The sequence below is a fragment of the Passer montanus genome, unplaced genomic scaffold, assembly GCF_014805655.1.
Source record: "Passer montanus isolate IOZ18808 unplaced genomic scaffold, ASM1480565v1 scaffold13, whole genome shotgun sequence".
NCBI classification, from domain to species: Eukaryota; Metazoa; Chordata; class Aves; order Passeriformes; family Passeridae; genus Passer; species Passer montanus.
Genome location: NW_024359832.1, coordinates 5766390 through 5787235, shown reverse-complemented (window position 1 = coordinate 5787235; position 20846 = coordinate 5766390). Strand labels below are relative to the sequence as shown.

Below are 20846 nucleotides of genomic sequence, written 5' to 3'. Positions count from 1 at the left end.
GCCAAGTTGGAAAAAATATCTATATTTACAAATGTAATGGACTTTCCCAGAAATTCTACAACAGAAGCATGAAACTTAGCTTCATTGTAAAGAAGAAACACAAAGTGCTCTGCTCCACTCCTGTCATACACTGCGTTGGGAGTTTCCCCTTTTCAATATCCAGTGGTGACCTGTGTGGATCTCCCCAGCCAAAACCCCACTCACTCCTTTCTTCAGCTACATGGACTTTCTACTGGGCTTTGCAGAATCAGCATGCTCTTCAACTATTGCTAACATTTTATAAAATAAAGGACTAAAATCTCAACATTGTAAATATTTGCAGTCTTTCAAACCTAAACACCGTTGATACTATATGTCAGTGCCAATATGAAAATCAGAATTGAAAAAGTAGTATCACTTTCACTTTCTGAGAAAACACAGTGTTCCTAAGTAGTATGAGAAGGAGAACATATACGATTTTCTTTGTCCATTAATTACTGACTTTATATGAAGTAGACAGAGGTTTCTATCTCTTAAAAAAAAGCATTATACTGGAGAAACTGCCCCGTAACTTAGACACCACATTCTGTGGGGAGGACAGAAAAAGAAATGCCTTAGAGACACAAAACATGACCTGCTGGAGCAAACTCTGAAAGGGAGATCTGTTAATTCCCCAATTGTTATGCAAGATACAACTGGACAGAACAATCACCACTGCAGCTGCCAGCCCAGAGAAAAGAGCACTGAAGGAAATTCAGGAAGGTGAGCGAAAAACAAGCAGTTGAGCTGCTGGACTTCCTCAGGCATGGAGAAATGAGTGGGGCTCTGGCTGCCGTGGCATGCATATGAATCAGGGGAGGCTACCTCCTGCTTCTAACCAGTTAATTACAGCTTTGCAATTAACCCAACAACTTCTCATAGAGTGTCTTGTAATTCATTAATTGTTTTCATACAAAAGACTATTTGCCTGTATACTCTTTACATTTTCTAGTAGCTCAAATATGGTTGAATAATTTACCTTTAAAATTAAATAAACAAATTTTTAAAAAACCGTCCCAAGGCTAAAAAGTAGATACAGAAAGTTTCAGTTCAAGTGGCAGATTTTGTTGATTGCTCCAAGTGCCAGAAATGCTGCCAAGAGCAGCTGTACAAGTGCTTTGGTGTGGTGTCCCACATATCCCTTTCCAAGTTGACTGAGTTAAAATGGGTCAAGCCAGAGCCTGCCAATAACCTGGGAAGACAATCCCCAGAAAATTGTGTCAGGGTTGCTACATAGGATTTGAGATTCATTTCTGAGGGGAAAAGGCCAAGACCAAGAAAAACAGCCCGTGACCTTCCAGCCTGCAGAGATGTGAGAAAGGAGCAAACCCTGAGAGGAAGTTTGCTTTCCAGGGAAGGTGGTAACAGTCTCTTCCTCCCCATCACTTCTGCCAGCTCATTTATTCCAGGTTGTTTTCTGATTAGTGCCTTTGGGGACAGAGCATTGCAGTACTGGAAGGGCACCTGTCTCCCTGATCCCTGCTTTCCTCCAGAGTCCCCAGGCCCAGGGATGCAGTGGAGGCAGCTGACTTGTAGAGTGCTGTGACTGATAGGGCATTGCTTGAGTATGAGACCATTCCTTCCCTCAGTGCCAGGTTTGTACATCAGTGACTGATGCAAACTGTGTCCTGGGGGCTGACACTGATGTGCAATGCCCATCCCACAAGTGGAAGGGTGATGGAGATTTCACTGAGAGGTGAATGAACACCCTTTGACATGGTGCTCATGAGGCTCTATCTGCACTTCTGCACGCAAGTTTGGGCTCACCAATCCGTGGAGAATGACAAACTGGAGTGAGCCCAGCCATGGCCAGCCAAGGGTGTAGGAGCCATGCTTGTTTAGCATGGAGATGGGGTGGGCTTGTTTAGCCTGGGGACAAGGAAATGGGAGAGGATCTAATTAATGTCTCATGGGAGGGTTTAAAAAATAGAGCAAACCCAAGTTTCTTTGCTGAGAGAGTGGGTAAACCCAGGGATATATACTTTAAGAGGCTGTGCACTGTGTTCTTATAAATATCAACCTGAAGTGGCTCTGAGGTAATCCTGAACCCTGCCCAGGTGTGGGCAGGAGGCTGCTCTGGCTGATCTGTTGCAGTCTGTTCCAGGGCAACTTTTTTCCCCTGGCTCTGTAACAGAAACACCTGCAAGCACAGATCTGAGATGCCTGCACTGATGGACAGGTGATGCTGTGTTTATTCAGATGACCAACCTATGGGGCTGTCTCAAGAGGGAAGAACGAAGCTGGCAGGGATCAAACAACATGCCCAAGAGCCTCAGCAGCTCAGATGCCCCACACATCCAAACCTGTGGCAGGGACAGCAGGAGCTGTCCTGGGCTCCAAACACTCCACAGTTGCTGCTGTTGTGTCTTCTGCTTCAACAAGGGCCACTGTAAGATTGCAATGGGATGGAGAGTAAATCACACCAAGACACCTGACAGGTTTTGGTTTTGTCACTTCCAAAAAGGTATTTAAGCACCAAGGTAATGTTCTATGCTTGGATGATGTTCTAGTGTGGCACTGCAAGGCACATAAGCCTGGGAAGGTGTTAGGAGTTTAATCCCCTGTACCTGGCAGAGATCTACAGCCCAAACATTTTGTGACTGATGCATTCAGCTAACTTTGTGAAGATACAGTTAACATTCACACCTCTTCATGCCTGTAGCTTCCCCTGGAGTCTGGCATACTGCAACTTCTTCAGTTGTCTTTTTTAAGCAGATTAGAAAAAAAAAAAAAAAAAAAAAAAAGGCTGCCATGTGTTACCTATACCATAAAGAACTACACAGGTCTGTCCTGCAACTTCCATGGTCCTTCAACATTTTCACATGGGACTACACACACCAACAGCAGCCTTGACCATCTCTCTTCCTAAGAGATAACAACCGGTTGAAATGTCTTTGCTGTCAATTACCACAGAGTTTTAATGGAGTAAAACATATTTAACTTGATTAAAAATTACAGTCCATTGCATGAGCCTTTCATCTTTATTTACAGTTACAAGTATTTGCCTGAGCACATCCTCCGAGGCACAGAAGAGGCCCTATTCTGGGTCTCTTATTTGTAATTACCAAGTCTAGTAGCACTTAATGCAACAAAAATCCCTATATAAAATGTAGTTACACCTCAACAACACAACATGAAAAAACAGAGGAAACAACCTTCATTTCTGTGCATTTGAAAACCTCCTGCTGCTTAGAAAATGACTGTCTTTCACTTTTGTATGCCATTAGAGAAATAGTTTCCTTTAATGAAAAGAAAATAGCTGTGGTTTATAATTATTCTAAGGGTTTGGTAGCTTTTTTACAGTTTTTTTTTTGTTTGTTTATTTTGTTTTGTTTGTTTGTGTGTGGGTTTTGCTTTCTGTTTTGGTTTTTGTTTGTTGCTTTTTTTTTTTAAGTAGTCCTTAAGCCTTTGTCTCTCAACAAGTATTGAAATTGCAGACTATTCCAGTAGACTCGTCTTGAGTTTCTGGGTCCCTGCCATCACCAGGATGGAGACTGAGTAGAATTACAACTAATGTTTTCTGCATGAATCCCCTGTTCATTGTGGGCCAGATTGTGCCATCAATTTTTAAGCAATTCTCCACTCATAGCAAAGAAGAGCTCTGCTTAAAAATTGATGGCTTATCTAGCATTCTGTTGCTAATTATATATTATGAAACCTACTATAACCTAATCAGATTCTATTTTTAAAAGAAAAAAAAAATAGGCACCCTGACAAATCCACATTTTGTAAAGACTAAGTGTTACTCTTAAAACCAGAAGAGTTTGTTTTTCAGTAGAGACTTTCTGAATCAGTAAGCTCCACTTACTGCAGCTTTTGTTATTTTGTCACGTATCAATGTGACATCTAATTATGAAACTATGAAAGTTTCATAGTTTGGTATCTGACAGCACATTGGTATCTGACAGCCAAGCTTTGTTCCCTGTTAAGTGGAACTTAAGTGCCCTCCATAAATAAGCAACATCAGGTCATTTTGCCATTCCTACAGGGCTTCCCTCAATGCACACACTCAGTGACTGAAAACCTGAGATTAAAGAGTGGGTGCCCTTAGAGCCCCTGAAGCACACGGCCACCCCCAGGTGCCACCTCTCCTGATGTAAACCAGAGACATCTTCCATAATACACTGCAGATCATTTCCCTCTCATGAGGACATGTTGGCTTGCTAGGGAAAACAAACACATTTCTGCAAGCACAAAAATGTTGAACAGCAGGCCACTTTCCCCCAGATCACTAGAGCACCATTTAAGATGGATTGGTTGGATATTCCCAGGCAGCCAGCAGTAGGACAAGAGGACACTGTCTTAAGCTGCTCCAGGGGAGGTTTAGGTCGGACATTTAGGAAGAAGTTCTTCCCATGAAGGGTGATGGGCATTGGAATGGGCTGCCCGGGGAGGTGGCGGGGTCACTGTCCCTGGAGGTGTCTAAGGCAAGCCTGGATGTGGCACTCAGTGCCCTGTGTGCTTGACAAGGCAGTGTGGGGTCACAGCTTGGACTCCATGATCTCAGAGGTCTTTTCCAACCTAGCTGATTCTGTGATCTAAGAATTTCTGGTTCAAGTTATTAAACAATTACTGAATTAAGCCATTAAAGTATTTCCGATTTAGGAAAATTCTTAAACATATAAAGAAGGTTTTAATATCACATCAACATCAAAGTACTACCAAAAAATAAAAGAAAAAGGCTATATTGTTTCATTTGGCAGACACCAATAAAAATTCTGGGACATGCCAGTTATTTGCTAATAGGTGGAAATTAAACAGAAGACTTGTTACTGACTTGATATTCCTGATTTAGAGCTGTTTAATCTCAGAGTTGACCTGTATGTCTCTTGATCAAGAGAATAAGACTATTGCAGCAAATTTAAGCTTTACAGTGCTGTTGAATCAATCCTAGCACTCCAACATCAACTCTATCAGAACTTTTGTCCACTGTAGCAATCTTACTTCATGTCATGAAATACAGGAAACTGTGCATGATGAATCAGAAAGCCTTGCTGAATTCCCAACAGACTGCAACAATCCAAGAAATACCACAGACTTTCAGTACACACCTTGATTATCTAAAATACTAATTCAAATGATTTGTTCTCCATCTGTATTAAAACTGATCTGCGTTTAAAATTTCTTCATAGAAAGGGTTTATGCATATACACCCATTTGTTGTAAAAGGGAAAACTAAGCGGTACTTAAAAAAAAGAAAAACTAAATCAAAATAAACAAACAAAAAACCCCACCAAAAACCTTAAAAAAAACCTCAAACTGGTCTTACATAAGAAAACCTCACTATCTTTCCCTTTTGCTCTTTTAAATTCTTATGAAAATAAATAGGCCACTTTTTACTGAGAAATGCTTCAGGGCTAAATAATGTTCTTTTCCTCACTCACAAGTTGTTATAATTACATTAACCACAAAGCAACAGCTACAGGAACATAATTAAAGCCATAGTTTTAAAAGATGAAACAGATCATGTACTCCCCTCATAGTCTCAGCTATCCTTTAAGAAAGCAAAAATTACTGCACAGAACAGGGAGAGCAATGAGGTTCCATAATATGAAAGAAACCTAATTGAAGAGTGAAGCTGCTGAGTTTAAAGAAAAAGATAAATGTGCTTGTCTCTCTTCCTTCCCCATGCACCCAGCATAATAAGGATTCAAAGCTATATATCAATTAAGAAATCAATGAAATTTCTCCTGCTGCAGTTTCTTTACAAATTCAGATAGGATTAAGCAAGCACAGAGACCTCAAGGCAATAGATTTCATTTAATCATGAAGTTTCCTCTTCTGTCAAAAGAGCTGCTAACCATTGCACTTCAACTAAATATATTTAACATGCATGTATACCCACATATAGTGCAATATTTCTGCCATTAAAGATATTAATTTCTTTTGAAGATTTACACAGATTGTTCAATCTTCATTGTCGATTATGGGCTGAAAAAAGAAAGCCCAGACTGTCTAGCTAGAAGTTCGCTGGGAATTAGCCATAAATAATTATTCAGGTGGTGTATGTTGGGAGCGAAAACACAGAGCTCTCTTCGCTTTAGCTGTTCTTAACTACAGCATCTTTTCATACATTAACATGGCATTAACGAGGAAAACAAATTATGATCAGCCTCTAAAGATCAGGCTGCTCAGTAGGCGGTCAGTAACCACAGCCAGTTTAGGAACATGTAATTCTGAGCTGAACACAGTCCCCCAAACCCATTAATCATCAAGATCCATAGTTAGCTTACTGCTCAAATGAGCAACATCTGAAGGGATAAGGGAGAGGGAGAACAGCATCGAATACTTACCGCTCAGCACACAGTCCAGCATTTCTGCTACAGTGCTCTCCTGAAGCTTTTCAAGTGTCAGCTCTTGAAGAACAGAAACCTGACTTGCCTTTGTCACACTAGGAGCTGTAATTTGCCTTGCAGGCATCCACACAGTAGCTTTCGCCTAATAAACCACAGCTTTGAAAACACAGCTCGAGACAAAGGTTACACTAATGCAAAACTGCTGTCTGGGGGGTGGAAGGGGGAAGGGCTGAGGTTTATTCCTTCTCACTTTTTAAGTTTCTTACCTTTTTGTTGCAGCTAACAGGAATTAAACGCCCAGCACGTCATACCAACCACCCAAGTCAATCCCCATCTCCGTGAGTTGTATCTAGGCATCCGACGGTGCGGGTGCAGCTTCAGCGACGGGGGCAAACACCCCTGAGAGCAGCAGCTCATTCATTCTGCACCGGCTGGAGGCACACGGTGCCAGCCCCCGCTCTGCCCACGGGCTGAGCAGGCACGGGTGTTTGCAGGCAGGGTGTTTGTTTGCAGGCACGGGTGTGTGTTTGCAGGCAGGGTGTGTGTTTGCAGGCAGGGTGTTTGGGCTGCAGCTGGCGGTGCTGCTCGGGAAGGCAGGCCGGCCCCGGCAGGGGAGTGTCCTCCCCTCCCTCCCCATCCCTCTGCCGCCCCAGGCTCCGACCCGCAGCCGAGGGAGGGCTCGCTCCTCGCTGCCACGCGTTGTGTTTCTAGCCAGTAAACTTCAAAGATTAATCTTTTGTGACAGAAGTCATCTTTTGGGGAAAGCTGAAGTGCACAGGGAGTCTGCCCCCTCTCAATCTTCCAAAACCTCTGCAAAGCATTCACAATGTAGCTCCGTACTGAATGCAACAGAGAAAAAAAGCCTCCTTAAAAAGGCAAGAAAGATTTACAGCTAAATCAAAAAATTCAGACACAAGTAACAACTACATTTACTTCAATGAAATTACATCTGCTTATGCTGGAAGTGAGATTTATCCTTGAGCTGTAAAAACAAACACGTCAAATAATTTGATTTTCCAGAACTGGCACATGCAGTAATAGTAAATCCAATTTAGAGGTGTTACTTGCACTAAAGGTTCCTGGAGCACTAGTGTTTATCAAAACTCCCTATTAAATGCGCTCAGTCAGCAACAAAAGAGCTGCTTTCTGGCAGGGACTGCACTTGAAATGTATCAGGGCTTAAAGCCCATTTCAGGTTATTCAGCCTTCACAGCTACCTGCAGCATCGCACATCACTTCTCAACGCAGGGGCAAGACTGGAGGAAGGCAACCTCTGACCAAGGAACAACCCCAAGTTTGCAAGGACATGGTCACCACCCTGCAAGTCACTCTTCTCCATCCAAGGGAATTTCTCCCTCAAATGTGCCAGCAGAGTTGTCTGTGGGATCACACCTGTTGCCTCCCAGGAAAATGAGCTAACATGAAAATGCCCATCAACAACTGTCTTTAAATTATCTGTGCCCAACCTGAGAGAAAGTAGAGCAAGCAACATGACCATGGATATTTCCACCAGCAGAGCTGAGACGGTGAAAAACAGTTAAGGACAATTTTCTGGCAGTCACTTCTTTCAGCCACACAGATGCATAATGAGCAGGATGTTTTTTTCACCTCCCAAATATACCCTGAGAGTCTAGTGGGATGGATTCCTTCCTTCCTTCCTTTCCTCCAGCTTATCATCAACAAGATTTGGCAGGACCATTTATGCTCAAGCAACAACCTGTGCCATCCCAAAAGCTTTCCACGGATTTCCAGGGAGTAACAGGAGGGAATTTAATAAACAAATCTGTTGATGCTGCCTAAGATAAAACAGCTCCAGCTCCTCCTTGGATGTGCTTAATGCCCAGTGCTAAGAAGAATTCAAATCCATGAAATAATTGTCCAAGCAACTTCTCAAAAGTCTTGACACAAGTGTGGAATTCACTTGTGGGGAAAGAAAGGGGCATTTTATGGACAAAGTGGCACCTGAAACTGGTTAATGGGCTACAATATAAACATATTACATTTATAATCTAGGTTCCAATATGCATTCAATGCAATTTCTTTACATTTGTAAATGAGAACCCAGTTGATTTGATAACTATTAACTATTACAACAACCCTCTTCATTGCTGTGGTCCTCTTTCAGTCTTGGTAAGGAGAATACAAGAGGGTATGGTAGACTTCCAGCTGGCCAAACAACAGCAGTCATGAGAATAATGTCAGACTTCTACTTAAAAGGCTTTTAAGGAGAGAAGCCAGATTTTGTCATTTTAATATGCAGGAACAGTTTGTGGGAGAGAACTGCTCTTCTCTGATCATCCCTCAGTATGAGGAGAGAAAAAGAGATTCAGCAAAACTTTATAAACCTGTAAAAAAAGTATAATTAAAACTAAATCTCAGTTTTCAAGTTATTAGTTGGCTTTTCAAAAAGTGAACTGGGGTTAAATTCTAATCCTGTGTTGGTTTTGATATTTTGTTAGGTGCCACACTTACTGCCTGTGCACCTTCCAGTAATGATATGGCTAGACACAAATGTGTTTCAAGGATTAACTTGCCCTGGTTTCAGCATTTCATCATCCCTTGCCCCACACCCTGTCTTCCTCCAAGTTTATTACTTCTAGTTGGTATGTATGAAAAGGGCAACAGATTTACCTCTGCCACTAGACATGGGAAAATCTCCCAGGGCTTGATAGCCAGCAGTTTCTGAAAATGAAAAACAATCTGAGCCAAAACTCTTCCCATTTGTGCACAAACAATTTGCTTAATAACTATAACGGTGTTGCTGTGGCAAAACTTAGCTTTACATTCTCAAGCACACCCAAAAATGTGAATTCAAACATGAATGAAAAATTTTAGTTATAGGCTTCAGGGTAATGGTGGTGGCATCTGGTTTCTGATTTCTCCCAGTTTACTTGGACAAGTTTTATTCTGAAAATGAAAGGTGAAGCTCACACAGAAGTCTTCTTTCATGAACTGTATTGTAAAGAATAATCATAAATAAGCTTTGAGACCAGTCCTGGAAGTCACAGAACTCCCCACTGGATGCCAAGTTTGGCTGACAAGCTCTCCCTAGCAACAACTGCTACCAAAAACACAGCGAAAAACTTTCCAGGACAAACACCACACTGAGTCCCATTTCCCACTGCCAGCCAGGCACTGCAAACTTACAGCCAAATCCCTTGGCAGGAAGGATCTTTGTACTGCAATTTACCTGCAGGCTGCACAACAATAAGCTTACAGCAACTAATGGGTCAAGTTTACACTGACAAAAACATCACCAGCAGCCAGCCCTGGCAAGGGCTGGAGACCTCTCGGCTCATGAAGAGCTGAGAAATTCAACTCCTGCACTGCCAAAAGTGCCAGATCAAGGCAGAAAGGGTGTTTTGGGACATGCCTGGTGTATAAATGACACCTGTGTTGTTCTAGGCTCTCCCAGCTATCCTGTGCTGCCCTCTCACAGGTCCACAGCTGGGGTCTGTTTCCCAGGCTGCTGTGTTCCTCACTGGGGATGAGGCTCAGCCAAGCGCTTAATGAGGGAATGGGTTAACACTGGAAAGAATCTGGGCACATCTCCATGCACTTGGTAGCAATGATGTGCCCAGTTCTCTGGTTAAACTGCCAGTGAACAGCAGGACACCTGAGTAAATGAAATTAGCTTATCCTCTGGACACAGGTAGGATCACATTCTCTGATCAAATATTCCCATTGCATGGCCAGAATCTGTATCAAATATTCCCATTGCATGGCCAGAATCTGTATCAAATATTCCCATTGCATGGCCAGAATCTGTATCTCAGAGTGAAATACCAAGTATCCCATCACATACAGCCCATGTAAGACTAGCAGAGCTATAGACGGGTTGAAGAAACAAAAACATTTTCAGCATCTGAGATCCTCACACTCATCCTGAGCATGTGGCAAGGACTGATATATGCTATGATTTACATAAAAATGCACTGCATATAAATATTTGAATTGCAATCATCTAGCAGTAAATGTGAAAAAGCATCCAGAGGTAGATGTGACACTTAAATAATTGAAGAGCTAAATTGATAGCAAGAGAATCCTCTTAGAGGCACATTTCAAATTATTATATAAGTGCAGGTAGTCAAGTTTGTGACTATGCATAGAGAGAGACACAGGTCAAAGCCTGCACCTCATTTTGGTATTGCATACAGCAAATACCAGAGGACATTCAGTGGTCTACAAATATGTAGACATGTCACAGATCTTCTTGATATCAGGCAAACAATCATGCAAACATCAAAAGTGTTTTTATGTAGGTGGCTATAAATATTTACACTGTAAAGGTGTATATAGAAATATTCTACTCTCTCTCTAACCCACCAGTACAATACTGACATAAGGTGTTTGGACAGGAAGAAGCACTACACAGGTCACTTTCTGTCTGTACTTTTGCTTTTTAATTTGCTACATTAGAAAGTTGTGAATCTCCCATATTTTATTAACTAGCATAACAGTGAGACAATTGAATTAAATATGTTCTGCCACACAAATATTTTTTCCTCTCAATTATTTTTTCTGAATTTATTTGCCCAGTAACAATTTTTATAAAGTCAAAGTTTTGCTTACAATAGAAAACAATAAGCAAAGTAACTACCCGTCTTACAAAAGGCTGACATTTTCAAGTGAACCACCACACAACAGAAAAGTGTTTTACTGCTCATACAAACATATTGCAATCAAAGCTGCCAAGAGCTTTATGAACTTTTAGCCAGCAAGGTGTTAGTAAGTATTCTTGACACAATTGTCTGTAAAACATTGCTCTTTTCTTCAATGGCCTATGCTTTCTTTGGCATTTCTCCTCAGAAGGTTTTTTATATGTCCACCTTAGTACTAACTGAACAGGTTCAATATACATTAGACTAACAAAGTGAAATCACTAGTGGACTAATTTGGTTTTCTCTCATGTGTTACAGAGACCTTAAGACTAGAAAATGTCTTGAGATGAGAACGAAAGAATACAAAAAAGTTGCTATTGGGTCTGTTTTGTTATGTTTTTAAGAAAAGTGTTATTTAATTATTTGACATGCATTTATTCCATAGGTGGCTCCCTCTATACACAGTCCCTGTGTTGATATAGCCCCTGAGAGATGTGTAATTAAAAGCAACTTCAGCACTGCTGAAGAGAAAGGGGGTGAATGAAAGGCAGGCACCTTCAAACCTAACTGGTTTGGGAAGGAAGTTGATATTTTTTGTTTGCACAGCCTCCTTGGAGAGGAATCAACAGAAAGAGTATGCACCCAAGTGATGACCACACAAAGTAAGTAAGGTAAGTTTAAACCATCTTTGACTGTGAGGCAAGATCAAAGCTTCTAACAGGGTGTTGAAATCTAGGAGGGTTGTAGAGAGTCTGGGAGGAAGATGAATGTTTCTGATGACAGGTACAGAGCTGGACAGCAGCTGCTTTTTGCATCACTTGCATCACTGTTTTGCCATGGAGTTGAAGCAGCATTTACTTACACAAATCCAGCCTGGACATCTGCTTAATTAACATGCAGAAAAAAAGAATAGTAGTAGAACTGATCAGACTTCCACCCCAAAATAGCAGTCAGTAGCTCTCCTGAGCCACAGACACTTTCACAGGTAGCTCAGCTGTTCTCAAGGGACCTCTGTGATAGCTGTTTAAATTCATGGATTGCTCTAGCTGTACCCTAAAGTATTTGAGTTTAATAGCTGAAATAACAGGGAATGTGTGGAAATTTTCTAGCACAAATTTGTATGAAGGCTTTAAGCCAGGGTCTCAGTCAATATGCCACAACCTGACTATATCACAGTGCTTATTTGTAGTCCACATCTATATATATCATTTGTCTTAACTGAAACTTTTACAGTTGAATAATTTCAAGTGCTATTAAAAAAGGTTCAGGTTGGAGATCAGGAGGAATTCGTTTCCAGAAAGAGTGACTAGGCATTGGAATGGATTGCCCAGGGAGGTGGTGGGGTAACCATCCCTGGAGGTGTTCAAGACAGGACATGGCACTTGGTGCCATGGTCCAGTTGACAGGGTGGTGACTGCTCTAAGGTTGGATTCAATGATCTCAGAGATCTTTTCCAGCCTAATTGATTCTGTGTTTCTATGTAATATTTTTTCATCACATTAGAGAGATTACTCAGAAAGGATAGAAGGATGCTGCCCCAGTTGAAGCCACCAGCAACAGAAAACCATTGGTGCAAAACTACAGGTGTTTCAAATTATATAATATTTCAAGTTAATACCAGCCTATTTCAATGCGTCTTCAGTCTGCTTTGTCTTTCTTGTTATATCCTAAAGCTAAAATAAACCAGTTTAATGAATCAAAGTATGAATGCATATGCAGCATTTTGCACCTATTTGACCATGTTTGCTTTAAAATACATCAATTCTGTAAGCTTGACTGGATTCCCCCTTTCACAGCTGTATTGTTTCATTACTCCCTCCCAGAACACACTGCACCTCCAAACAATAACGCCAGCACATATGGATATAAGTGAGAAATTCTGCATAAAAAAACTACCTAAACCATTTCTTAGTGAGAAGGGAAAATGCTACCAAAACATACAAAAAGGGATCTTCAAATGCAGCTGGCTTAGGGAAGAAGAAAAAACAAAAGATAACTGTAAAAACCCAGCTAAGAAGAGAGGTCAGAAAAGTCAGTAAAATCCTTTTTCTCCAGTGTAATCCTTCACCTATGCCCTATTTATGTGATTCCTTACAGTATGTTTTGTCCTTATTCCAAGGTTACAGGGACCGAAGGGAATAGGCGATATTGATTAATGGTGTTTCAGAGATTGAAGAGCTCAGCTGAAATTACACATTCTTTGAGAGGTGTTATCTTTTCAGAAGAGCAGGTGCAAACACCATTTCAGTTTTAATTTATTTTCTGCTTTTCTTGACCATGTTGCTAATGCAGAAAAGAAAGTTTATTATTCATTATCTTGTGCAGTTTGATAAGCTTCTCTCATAGAACTGAAGACTCAGAGCACATTCAATCATCACCTCAGAGGGAAGGCAATCCAAAAAAACTTAAACACCTTCCTGAATGATGCATCTAGAAGCCACTAAGTCTGCATTTAGACACTTGATTTTCAAAGACACTGAATGTGCAGAGATCCTACTGAAGTCAGTGGACAGCACAGGTGTTAAACACCTCTGAAACCCAGACATTTTTGTTAACCATGGAAAAAGCAAGACAACATACTATTTTTAATTCCCCATATTCTGAGGAATTTGAGTCATAACTTTACATCATATCTTCCCCATTTGCCACAGATTTGTCCCATTTTTCTCTTATATCACCCCAAAAGTTTTCTCTTGTCCTAACAGCTCTTGAGATAACAGAGCTCAGATAATTCATATTGTTATCAGGACTCTCTTCTCTTTCAGCCTCAGAGGATTGTGTCCATCTGACCTGGGGCATCTATTCATTTAGTCGTCTGCTCTCCCCTTCCAAGGCAGCTTGCGTATTATCGTGTGTGCATCTATTGTTCTACTTTCTTCAAGGTCCTGTCTGCCTTTCTCCCCTTTCTGAATCTCAGCTTCATTCTATTCCTATGTCTAGGCAGCAGAAAAACAGCAGCAGTTCAGAGAAACAGGGCAATGGACATCCCCACCTGATAAAATGGGGCAGAGGAAGGAGCACAATACATTCACATCATCCAGCCAGAGTGTCTGTGGTCAGAAAACTTTAATATCAGAGGATGTGCCTCTCCCATTGCTTAAGAACCAAAAGCAACAAGGTTCCCGCCTCTGCCTGTCAGGAAAACACACAAACTGCACACTGAAAACAAACCTGCTCTGTGTGGTGCCAAAGCTAGTGGATGAATAGACACATGCTGTGTGTTCTGACCAACATAGCAGGTGCCCACCCCATCCAGTTCCAGATTCAGACCCATCAAGGATGTGTCCTGAACTCACCAGCAGCCCTCCCTGCCAGCTGACCACAGACTATTTCAGCTGGATATACTGCTGTTGTATGAAGTCACCAGGAGAGAAGAAACTGTGATCTTTCAGGCAGTTAAATTCTTTAGATTGTTTAGAACTTGAGGTGGGCTTTGGACTGGTGGAAGAGCAAGGAAGATAAAGGAGGATTCAGGGAAATCTGCTAACGGAATCTCATTTACAAAACTGATGAGCTATTGCCTTTTCTCTCTTCCTTGTTAGTGAGTTGCTCAGAAAGCAAAGGGCATGCACCAGCAGTCCAGGAGGAGAGACAAAACCCAACCTGAGGAATGATTAATGTACAGTCATGCTGCTCACAAGTGAGAAGAGCAGCCTTTTTACAGCCTCAGTGCATCCTGAGGCTGTAAACACGCTTTTAATGACAAGGAGAAAAACATGGCATGTATGGCTTGCTAAGAAGCAAACACAGCACTGACAATTATTCACTGATACACCTGTGACACCTCCATGTGACAATGACCTTAGTGATCCTGAAATCAAACTATTTATGCAACTGCAAGGACTGTTGTTATTTACAAATAATACTAAATGAAACATCTTGACTGTTTTCAGAACAGCAGGAGAGGAAGACTGTACAAAGGACAGTGGTTTTTGACTTTTAAAAATCACAGGGTATCACCAAGTCTGCCAAAGGGCTACACAGGACATTTATTTTCCTTTAATGACCATATATACATATCAAACACAGGAGCTCAGTGTACACATCCATGCATACCCACCAATTTTTGGGAATCTGCTTTTGCTCATGGTTTTATGAAAGCACTCCAGGCCTTTTAAAATCAAACATATTTTACTAACTGATCAATTAAAAACAAGGGATGAAACACAAAATCACCACACAACCCAAGTTAACCAAATGAGGAAGCCTTTGTTTACCCCAGGATTGTTAAATAAGAAACTCCAAAGGTCAGGATAATAGTGTAACCTAAGGAAAGAGTGATTACAGTCTCCTGGAAAACACTTCTGCCTGAGGTGAGATAGCAGCCACATCCTCAGATTAAACTTTCATCAGCAGATCTCTGTGTTTCATCAATCTTTCATTATGGCAGAGCTTAGAAAATCATCTGCTCATGTGTCATTAGAAAATTTCTTCATCTTCCAAAGCAGAAACTACCCAAATAAATTAGTACAAGCAAAAGAGTTAAAAGGAGGGCCTGCAGACCATTTTCAGGTTCAAATAGATCAAAATACAGGGAAATTGAAATATTACCTTTCACAACAAACCCAATATGTTTTATTATACAGGTTCTTGGACTAGGAGATATAACTAATTAAGGAAATTAATGTGCAACAACTTCCAGAAGAATTTCCCACCAGAAACTGGGATTTCATCATTTCTATGAACACTTAATCCACCTAAGCAGCAATGTGATCCCCAGCTTTTTTTCTGGTGATGGCAAACCCATAATCAGGGAAAGTTGCTTTTGCAGTCAGTGAATGGCTTCGGTATTTCTCACCTCAGTAGCAACAGGAGATTTTACCAGGATGAATGCAAGGGCTGTGGGCTAATGTATACTTGAAAAGAGTTGCAGTGCAGTTTCTAGCTCAACAGTATGGTTTTCTCAGCTTGCGTTCTCTTTTTGTCTCAAAATGTTTTTCTTGTGTGTTAGTGCTTCTTCAGCAAATGCTACATCTTTTATGCTACCTCTCAAAGCAAATTTCCTACACTGAACATCTCTATGCACAAAACATATTGTACATCTGATTATCCATTCATAAGCTTGTTCTTTCTGCTTGCCATTTTGATCTTTGCTATTTAACATCACACACAGCATGAATTTACTTAAAAGTAATAGCTACACTGCTTTTCCTACAATCTTATTTTTTTAAATGTGTCAATAAAATATTATACAAATTAAATTTCAAAAAGAATGGGCTCCAGTCCTGAAAGTCTGGACACAAAATTTCTGTAAAAGTACCTATCAAAATTCTTACAAATGGCTATGAATAGGAAAGTTCTGAAATAAAATTTCTTATGATGAAGAAACACCAATTTCCAATAAAAGTGGCAAAAAACAGTGTGCCAGCAAATGAAATATTAAAGCTGGTTTTGACTTTGTGTTTAATACCTAAATACAATATATATATATATATACATTAAAATTTAATACACTATTTCTTGCTGTTCCTTACAGCAACTGCTCAAGAAACGTCATGCTCTCTGGAAACAAGAAATGTTCACTTTGAACACAGGAAGGCCTACTCCCACTACTGACAGTAGAAACATGAGAAAAAATTAGTTTATTTCCTCTGCCAGTTTCTCTGTATTGTGAGTGTCATGTATAAAACTTCCTTTCAGGAAAACAGTTGAGAAAGTGGCTACCTTTTATGGCCAAAAGGAACAAACCCTGGGTTTGAGGGGTTCTTGTTGTTTGTAGTTCTAAAATCGGACCTGTACTTCTCCCACATATTCCATATCTAAACATCTTTTCTTGATAGAGACATAAGTTTCTGCAGAAATCTTAGCAGAACTGGAATTCATCTTTGGCCCCCAGCTCTGGCAGGAAGAAGGGCGGGAGTGGGATCAGAGATTTCCGATGCCTTGCACGCAGCTTTTGGTAAACGTTGTGGGGCAGCACAGCAGGTCAGAGCACAGAGGGTGACCTGTGCACACACAACCCTTCCCAGCTCCTGCCCTACTGATGGGGCTTGTGTTCATCTAGGAGAGTCTGCTATTGCCCCCCACCCCCGATACCTTTCACCAAAAGCACACAACGTTATTGGTACCACACGATTGCAAAAGGTACATTTCTCTTGAATGTTTCCTAAAAACATCCCGACCAGTTCTGTGTTTAGGAAAAGCAGTACCCAGCCAGAAGAAATATGATTCATTATATTCTTTTATAAAGAACATAATGGAATGATTTTATTTCACAAAGAATGTAAGTATTTGGGAAAAGAACTGTAAATGCTTAAAAAAATTCATGAAAATCAAAGCTGGCATCTTTTACTGTGTAAAGCTGTATAACATTTAGGTGCCCCTTAAAACGCTCTATTTATTTTCTGACCTAAGCAAGGTACTACAAAAACTGACTTGAAGGGAAATGTGTAATGCACCCATTTTCTAATGCAAACAAAGAACTCTAATGGTTTATTCATTAGGAGCTAAAACCTTTTTACTTCCCAGCATTCCAAACTGGATTTGCCCCTTTTAGGATCTCTCAAAAATCCGTACCAATGGAAGTGAAAACCAGTTAACCCATTCTCAATTGACTATCAGTCATTTGTAAGAGTGAAAAAATTAGAAACCTTTAGTCACCTAAAAAAATTAGCCACCTTCCCTTTAAAAAATTTAGCCATTGGCAATCAGAATCTTTGAGACAGATAAAACAAGTTTCAGAAAATCTTTTATGGGGAAAGATTTTTTATGCTTGAAATTACATTTGCTATCAAAAGTTAGAGACAAAAAACCCCAAACCCCTACTATTGCAAGTATCTTGACAATCATAGAAGGGCTTGGGTTGGAAGGGACCTCAAAGATCATCTAGCTCCAACTCCCCTGCCTTAGGCAGGGACACCTTTCACTATACCAGGTTGCTTAGAGCTCCATCCAACCTGGCCTTGGAACCTTTCCAGGGATGGGCATCCACAGCTTCTCTGGATAACCTGTTTCAGTGCCTCACCACCCTCACAGGAAAGAATTTCTTCCTGAGATGTAATCTAAACCTACTCATTTTCAGTTTGAAATCATTCTCCCTTGACTTGTCACTACATGCTCTTGTAAATTGGGTCACCCCATCTTTCCTGTAAGTTCCCTTCAGGTACTGGAAGGTCACAATTAGGTCACCCAGAAGCCTTTTCTTTTCCAGGCTGAACAATTTCAGTTCTCTCAGCCTTTCCTCATAGGAGAGATGCTCCATCCCTCCAATCAGCCTGTCCTTCCTGTGCTGGGACCCCAGAGCTGCAGCCCTGCAGGTGGGTCTCAGCAGAGCAGAGCACAGGGACAGAATCCCCTCCCTCCCCTGCTGCCCACGGGGCTCTGGATGCAACCCAGGACACGTTTGGCTTTCTGGGCTGTGAGTGCCCATGGCTGTGTCATGTCCAGCCTCTCACCCACCAGCATCACCAAGTCTTCCTTGGCATTGCTGCTCTGGATCTGTTCATCCCCCAGCCTGTGTTTATATTGGGGGCTGTCCTGACTCAGATACAGCACCCTGCACTTGGTCTTGTTAAACCTCATGAGATTTCCATGTCCCCACTTTTCGAGCCTGTCCAGGTCCCTCTTGATGGCATCCTGTCCTTCAGAAGTGTCAAGTGCACCACTCAGCTTGGTGTCATCAGCAAATTTGCTGAGGGTGTATTTAATGCCTTCATCAATGTCATTAATGAAGATATTATGTAACACTGGCTCCAGTGCAGATCCCTGAAGGGCACCACTTATCACTGATAACCACTGGGACTCTCAGCCATTGACCACTAGCCTCTGAATGCAACTATCCAACCACTTTCATATCCATCCAACAGTCTGCTCATCAAATCTATCTCCCTCCAATTAAGAAAGAATAATGTGGTGGGAGACTGTGCCAAAGGCCTTTCAGATAAATGACATCAGCAACACTTCCCTTGTCCAGTAATGTGGTTATTCCACCACAGCCAGTATTGTAATGTGGGACTTACCTGACCATTATCAAACATGGACACAAAAAGCAGAAGCTTGCTACTGTTACTCAATCCTTACCATCCTTGTGTCAGGATGAGTACTATGCTAAGATCCTGGACTTTCTTGATGTGAATGCCAATGTTTTCACTACATCAAAATGTCCAGTCAGACTAGGAGACAGCCCACTATTCTGCTCCAAATAAGTAACTTTCACAACCCTGTTTCCACAGCTACATGACATACTACATGACAAACAAGAATTCTATCAAGAGATCAGTCAGGAAGGAAACCTAAGGAAAGACTGCTTCCAGGACAGGAAAGCCTTTAGCATACACTCCTGGTTGCTTCCTACCACAAGGAACAACTTCAGCTCATAGGCAGGACATTTCAGGGACAAACCTCAGTTTTTTGCAACACCCTTGGGGATTTTCGTACATCAATAACTAGAAGTAATAGTAATAACTAAACCCATTACTTTTCCCTCAATCCAGCTTTTTTCTCCATCACAATAAATACCTCAAGAAAGTATAAGCAAATGCAAACAGTCAGAGCATTGGTAGTACATTTAGTTGGACCAGCAGGAAGACCTGCTTTCACATAGGCAGGAAAAACATACTACAAGACATGTTTGAAAACATGTTTTTATACCAAAAGTACTACATGTATCTGAAACAAATCAATGTTACACGTGCAGTTTTATGCACCTGACTGAGTTAATCTTGTTCAATGCAGGTTGAACAAAACAGCATACAAGCGATACACTATGAAAAAAGTTTAAAAAATAACCCCCTGCAACAAAAAGAATTTACCCACCTTCTCCTAGGCCCTGGGACAGAGCAATGTGCACTATGCATTAGCAGACTGAAATAGCACCAAGGCAGACAAGAAGAGCAAACACTCACCGGCCATTGTCACGGCCCACGCCCCAGACCCTGATGCTGACGATGGGCTGCGAGTGCAGAACCGTGCGGTCCATGGGGTCAATCAGGTTCAGCATGTCATTCTCCAGTATAAGGTACATGTCTTTGCCCTGCAGTTCCAGACAAAGTACAGTTACACAGTACATCACCCTCTCAAACTGGCTGGCTTCATCTTTACTCAAAATTCTGGGCTGTTCCAAGAGCAAATGAAAAAAACTTCATATGTTTCTGGTGTGAAAAAGATTTAAGATGTTATCTTTCTACTGTATTTTTAAACAATATTAATCACAAAAAAGCTTTGATGTCTTTTAAATACTCATTCAGATCCAAACTACTGAGTTATTCAACAAGCTATGTGTTCATCTGTTTTTCAGTAAATTCTTCCAAATATATGAGAAATCATGGTCTGTACTCATAGTAAAAGCTTATATCAAAACCTGTACTTTTGAGGCAGAGTTCCTTCCTTCAAAGTGTTTTGTTTGCATAAAATTTAAACAATGGATTATGGGAACAGACTGCAATTTGTACATGTCAAAGATTTACTCTTTGAAGAAAGATTAAAGGGAAAACCCCAGCATTAAAACCTGCATGTGAATTCTGCTAGTGACTGCAGAATCTTGAAGCCAGGACTTCTCCCCAGTTCTTCTGGCATGTAAGAACAAGGATAATGCTTTTTTCTCCTGTAGGAAACAAATTTAGATAAAATTCTCCTTTTGATGCTAATTCACAAATGCTTATCTTCCTCCTCTTGACAGCATTTGTTATAGGTCTGCTGCCTCCTCTAGCACATGTAATATCCCTCTTCTTGGAGGCTGTACACATATTCCTCACACCATGAGCTCTACAGAAATGATCCTGGACCTATTGCTGAGCAGTAAGACAAGCTCCTGATCTGAAGGTGGAAGCTGTCAGCTAAATACAGAGTAATTTGTTTCCTCTCTTTTGTGCCAGAATCTATACATGAACAGAAAGAACAGAAAGGGTCTGAATCCCTAGTGACTAATGTTTCAAAACTGACCTTTTTCTTCACCTCAGTGACACAGAAACCCTTTCCCCACTTGGTTACAGTG

At 41.0% G+C, this 20846-nt stretch overlaps 1 protein-coding gene across 17 annotated transcripts in view; it reads right to left on the bottom strand.

Annotated features, from left to right (window-relative positions):
* Positions 1-20846, bottom strand: part of APBB2 (amyloid beta precursor protein binding family B member 2) — a 165605-nt gene that overhangs the window by 18485 nt on the left and 126274 nt on the right. For 16 of the 17 annotated variants that reach the window (XM_039698864.1, XM_039698870.1, XM_039698873.1 and 13 more), the window contains one exon: positions 19759-19886. In XM_039698864.1, the coding sequence (XP_039554798.1) occupies positions 19759-19886 (128 nt within the window). Of the gene's footprint in view, positions 1-6580; positions 6848-19758; positions 19887-20846 lie in introns of those variants that run through there. The other variant, XM_039698879.1, reaches the window with a different exon arrangement.